Below are 6,000 nucleotides of genomic sequence, written 5' to 3'. Positions count from 1 at the left end.
AAAGTTAGTGGTGGCCTTACTATACAGTGTGTCAACTCTATATTAGTAGTATGGCATCATATATTAGATATATGAGCAGATCATTATTTATCCATAAGTACAGTGAAAGTATCGGGCTGTACTGCGCATTAACAGGGGGCATTTTTAAATCAAAACAAAAATAATTTCACAACAAAATGTACAGGATTAAACAAAACAGTGGGCACGTTATTTTGAACACAGTTTATTCCAAGCACAGAGGTCATGTTTTGGTCTCACTACCAGCTATCAGCACATTGTGACCCCATTCAAATTTAAGTACAATAGCCTTTTTTTGAATAAAAACTATATAGAGTGTCAGTCTTTATGTGGATGACCCTAATTTGTCCTCTGTACTCTCAATTAAACTCTCAGTCTGGAAAATACCAAGCTTTCATGAAAACTATCATTATTTCCACGCTTGAATACAAGGCAGCATGAACAGAGCTGGATTTACAATAGCTTATTTGAACAAACTGGCAAGATGGTTTAGGTTGCATGTCCTCTGTGAACCTTTTTTCAGTGCTGGTTCCTTCTCCAGGCGGCCACGAGCAGCGATCACCCCGAGCATCCGGTTCAGCACTGCTGTCTTAGAAATAAGGGCACGGTTCACACAACATCGGAAATGTCGCGAGGACTGGAAAAATATTTCTAGTAAATTCACTGGTACAAAATAGGCATATTCTGGTTACATACATTTACATCTGGGGACAGCAGCAAGTGCATAGCGTGTCATGGAGGCTCCGCTTCAGCAAAGCAACAGTAAGATACGTTTGGGATGTCCAATAATAAATTATTAGACAAGTTGTTTGATTACACACTCGGCAATCATGACAGTGACTTAATAGCTAGAAAAGGCACTGCGCTGTAGAATTAAACATACTGTATCAAAAATAAAGTTAAATCACTAAACCTCTTTGAGGCTGAATATATATATATATATATATGATATTTCTAATTATTTTCTTTAAATGCTGACATTAGCTGTTTAAACGGGCTGAACGCCTTCCAAGAAGCAAATACATCAACCAAACACAGAAACACTAGGATTGCATCCCTGAGGTGCCAGACAACCGTTGCCGAGTATAAAAAAAAAAAGAAATCTCACGATAAACCATACTTGAAAACAAAAATGCACAACATCAATAAACTATTAAATATTATAAAATAGATTTCATAGGGTTTGAGATGATTTCTCCCAAAATATATTTTGGTTTTTAAAAGTTCAAAAGGCAGCGCGGTTATTCACTGTGGAAAGATTGTCTTACGTTATCCCATAGTACCCTTCTTTCTTCCCCCCCCCACCCCCTCTTCCCCCCCTCCCGCCCTCTGTAAAGTCCACACTTAAATACTGGAGGAAGCTCCGAGTGTCACGGTCTTCTGAAGAAACAGACCGCTCCGGGACCTCGGCCCTTCGCCGTTGTGTCGTTTCTACAGGCCTGTGTGTGTGTGTGTGTGTGTGTGCGTGCGCGCATGTGTGTGTGTGTGCGTGCGTGCGTAAGGCAGCCAACCCATAAAATCCACACTTCAAAAGGGGCCGCTGAGGTCAGGGCCGAGGCGCCGCAGGCCCATCACCTCCGGTCTTCCTGGGGCGGACGGGTTGCACGCATCGTGCTGGACCGGGGAGCTCCTTTCTCTTACTGAATGGGGGACGCAGCTCCACCCCCCACCGCCCCCGAGTCGGCGACACCTCCGACCTTTCTCATCAGGTCGAGTCTGTGGCCTGCGCGCTTGCTCGTGAAGCTGCGTGAGGGCCGCGTCGCCTTTCCCCCGTCCTAAAAGTTGCTCGGGTCAAGTAGGCTTTCTCTGAAATCCCCAATCGGCGGTCCTCAGTAGTACCTGTTGAGGCTCCTCGTCCCGGGGATGTCGGGTTGCCCGTTCATCCAGATCTCTCGGATGATCCGCTCCCGCTCCTCCAGCCGCTGCGCCCTCTCCAGCTCCTCCGCCGACGTGAACACGTTCATGTTGAGCGTGCGCTCGAACCGCCGGTGGCGGCGCGCCGACAGGTCCGAGGTGGTCTCCCAGTCCGAGTCCGAGTCGCTGGAGTCGGAGGACGATTCGGCCGGGCGCGCCCGCTTCTTGGCGGGGGGCCGCTGGCGGGGCTGGCAGTCGGTGCGGCAGGAGATCTGGACCACCAGGGCGAAGAGGGTGAGGAAGAGGCCCAGGCACACACCGCAGACGAAGAAGAGCGCGGCCCGCTCCGGGTGGCCTGTCGGAACGGGGGGGAGGACAGAGGACGAGCAGCTACCATTAGTTGGTTCGTTTGAGAAAAAGCGTCAAAACAAAAAAATCAACAGTGCGTTTAGTGAAATCTAATGTTATTTTCAGGCTCGATCAGTGGCTCTCAGCTCCTTTACAGCTCGTCCAGATTGTGGATTGTTACTACTCCTATTGTGTGTTTGTGTACATTCATTCCACTGGCAGCATCACACGATGACTCAGCCACACGCCGAGTAACGTGACCCTGTTTATTTCAGGTCATTAAACATGAACATTCACCATATATATATTTTTTTTCTTCACCCCAAAGTTGGCGTGAAACGGCACACTCGAATACTAATTACGCTCCCTGTGGTGGAATTGCGTATTTCCCCGTGGTGGGAAAGGAGGTCCGCTTGAGGTCTACTCGCGTGATGTCACACTAGGAATCCGGCCCTACCTGATATGTAGTTGTAGGCTGCCAGCGCGTTGCTGATGAGGGCCATGTTGGCGCTGGAGGTGGAGTTGATGACGGGATTCATGCCCGGGGGCGGCGGTGGACTTTTTCCTCCACTTCCTCCTCCTCCTCCTCCTCCTCCTCCTCCACGTCCAGCTTCTGCAAACCTCTCCTCGTCGGGGTTAGTCTCCCTGATCTTCTTTCTATCTGGAGAAGCAGAAACAGTTCAGTTCAACAACGCGACGTAGACTGCGTTCATTTTACATTCCATTCTTTATATAGGCACAGATGTTTTTTTTGTTTTTATTTAAGTTTCCTTTGCACATGCCTCCACTCTGAGGTCATGTGACTTCGCCGCTGGTGAGCTCAGTTTCAGTAAAGCCAGGGTGTATTGTCTCTGAGCTTATTGTGACTCCAGCATTCAGACCCACTGAGTCATCTTCGGTCTCCCGGCGGTTTTTCGATTCTAAGGAAACGTGCGCTTGTGTAAAAAAAACAAAAAAAAAAACAGGCACGTGATTCAGAAGATAACACCGCATCCGCTGCTGTCAAACTCATTCTCAACAGACCCACATGGGGGTAGGGGGGGGGGGGGGGGGGGTGCACTTTGGCAACATTTTAAAACTTTCCCCCAAATCTCAGAAAACAATCTATTCATAGATTCAACTGTTCACGGCGGCCTGCGTTCCTTCTGTGTTTACGCGCCGTGGAGTCGAGCTCAGCAGGGTTTGGTTTGCTTTGGTCGGTTAGACTTAAACAAATCTTTCTCGGCGGAGTCGCATCCACTTAACCCGAGGAGGTGTTTAGGTTGGAGATGTCACTAATGTAGATTTGGCTCTACGAATAAGCAATACGAATCAAAAAACGGCCCTTTTACAGAAACAGAAGTATTCCCTCCAACAAGCGGAGCCGTGACCCTTTGTGCGCGTGTGCGTCGTCATATTAAAAGGTTTTTTTTTGACACTGTAGGTTTGCTTTGCCAAAGTGTCACACACACACACACAAACACACACACACACAACCTCTAATTGCAGAGTCTCTCAGGTTTGTCAGGCTCTCTTTATCTGATAAATGCAGCTTAGACGGGAATTGCTCACTGAGGAGGTAAATGTTTTCACCTGGACCCTCGGCTGCACATCGGCGAACATTCAACCCACAGACATTAAGTAACAAATGTACAAATTGGGAAATTGTCAATGTAAGACAAAGATTTCTAGAAAAAACAGAATCACAATGATTGAAATGTTTTTTTATGGAATATTTTATCATTATACCCCCAGGGGAAATATATGTTAATAATACATTTATGTATTTTAGCAAAAAACAATTCAAAGACATTTAAACCTTGAACTAAACATGATTTATGAGATTGATATCGAGTATTTCATGGCGTGTCAAGAACCGACACAACAAGAGCAACTGGTGATGCAGCTGTTTTATAAACTAACAGAAAGATCCGATCTTTCCACAGACAAAGGATTATCAGACGATCTGGCTACAGTTTAATATCCCGTGTTCCACCGTCGAACCTTAAGCAGGTTTGTCTAGATGAGCTTTAAGTGCAGCGTCTGAATGGGTTACGAGGAGGGGAAGCCGTGCACGTCCCGTCCCCCTCCCTCTCTCGGCTCCTCATCCATCCGTCTGCCCTCCTAATCAGCACGGTGCCGGTAGCTGAGCAGAGTAATTATTGTGCCGCCCCCCCCTCCCGAATGAAGCCCTGTTTATCTCTTTCCTTTTCTCTTCCACTTCATTCCCTCGTCCCTCTTTCTGTCCGTGTTGAGACGGCAGAGCGGACGGATTTACATGCCGGTCGTGTCGCTGTTTTTAAATCACAAAGAATCACAAATGCGGCAAACCGGACGGATGCGGTTGGATGTACATGTGGAAGACATTTGAAGCCGCGTGGCTTTTCAAACAGACTGACAGAAATGCCCCGATGTGAGAGCTGCATTACCGAGGCTGTTTAGTGTTAACTGCTCTCCACGGGGGGTTGAGGGGGGAGGGAAGAGCGGTGGCGTTCCTCACTTTGCTCACCTGGCACGGCGTCGGGGCCTCTGACTGAGCTGCCCTCCGGGGGGCTGTCTCCCACTACGTTGGGGTCACGGGCGCTGGGCGGACGCGGGTACACCGGCGGCCGGGGCCCCGGCTCCTGGAGCAACTTCTTTGGGACTGTGGGAGAAAAGGGATTCAAAGAAAACGTAGTTAGGCGATGTCTAATCTTCATTTCACCAATATGTTTTCGCCTACACATGTGTTACACAATATCAGAATGAGCAGTCCGTACGTGTTAAATACACTGGCATTAACGGGAGGTGAGGAGACCTTTCCCTCCCTGGTGTGCACTCAGCTGCACGGTCTGTACTTCACTGACGGCGCGTTGCAGACGGAGGAGCGAGGAGCAATAAATGAGACTCTGGATGGCCGTGATTCACACTCCTTTCCGACCTTGCAGTCCAATTCCCGAAAGTTATGTCATGCTCCTTTTCCCCCCATTTCCCCATCCCCCCCAACTTCCCAGCGTCCCGTGAGTCAGGTAGTGCGTTGCTCTCCACACACGCAAACCCCACAATGCAGTGGGCCGCGCATTCCCGCTCGCATGTGGGGTTTTTTAGGCGGCCCGGGGGCAACGCTCCGGTCACCGTGGCGACTTACAGCTCGCCGGGCCCCGTCGGCCACGTTTTTGTGATCCCCCCCCCTCCTCCCACACTGGAAACTACTTGCACCCCCGGACACATTACCCATTTATTACCCATTGGGGTCATCGTGGCCGCATCGCAGGGGTTAGAGAAGGTGTGCCGGGAAGCACAAGGTTGTTGGTTTGATTCTAGGCTGCCCCATGTTCCATGTCGAAGTGTCCCTGAGCAAGACACCTAACCCCTAATTGCTCCCTGGGCAAACATGTGAAATAGCCATGGGTTTAAAGTGTAATGTAAGTCACTTTGGATAAAAGCGTCTGCTAAATGACCTGTAATGTAATGTAATGTTATTATCAAATGCAAGCGATGATGGAAACGCCGTGCAGGAAGCCGACGCTTGGGTGGATTGGTGAGCGTAGAGACCGGAGGATGAGACCACGTTCATCACGGAGCGGTTTAAAAATGGGGACTAGGTAGATGTTGCATCTTGCCGAAACAAAACAACAAAATGAATGACAGAGATGAGAGAACTTGAGTGTATACGAGTGGACGGCAGGTGCCCGTCGGTATCATAATAGCCCTGACCCCCCCCCCCCCCCCCCCGTTTGATTGCCATATTATCGAGTAAATGGGAGTCCTTCACACTCACACACAGATAAGAGACAGATAAGAGAATAGCTGGTGAATGTG

At 49.0% G+C, this 6,000-nt stretch overlaps 1 protein-coding gene across 5 annotated transcripts in view; it reads right to left on the bottom strand.

Moving 5' to 3' along the window:
• Window positions 1-207: 207 nt before the first annotated feature.
• eva1aa (eva-1 homolog A, regulator of programmed cell death a) overlaps window positions 208-6,000 on the bottom strand; it is a 50,341-nt gene continuing 44,548 nt past the window's right edge. For 3 of the 5 annotated variants that reach the window (XM_040160843.2, XM_078093144.1, XM_078093142.1), the window contains 3 exons: window positions 4,700-4,843; window positions 2,678-2,881; window positions 1,713-2,227 (listed from right to left, as the gene is read on the bottom strand). In XM_040160843.2, coding sequence (XP_040016777.2) covers window positions 1,848-2,227; window positions 2,678-2,881; window positions 4,700-4,843 — 728 coding nt within the window. In that variant the 3' untranslated portion in view covers window positions 1,713-1,847. Of the gene's footprint in view, window positions 2,228-2,677; window positions 2,882-4,699; window positions 4,844-6,000 lie in introns of all 5 variants that reach the window. The other 2 variants (XM_040160844.2, XM_078093143.1) reach the window with 1 other exon arrangement.

The sequence above is a fragment of the Gasterosteus aculeatus genome, chromosome 18 (genome assembly GCF_964276395.1).
Source record: "Gasterosteus aculeatus chromosome 18, fGasAcu3.hap1.1, whole genome shotgun sequence".
NCBI lineage: Eukaryota > Metazoa > Chordata > Actinopteri > Perciformes > Gasterosteidae > Gasterosteus > Gasterosteus aculeatus.
The sequence above is the reverse complement of the archived record's forward strand: the minus strand, read 5'-3'. Positions and strand labels throughout refer to the sequence as shown.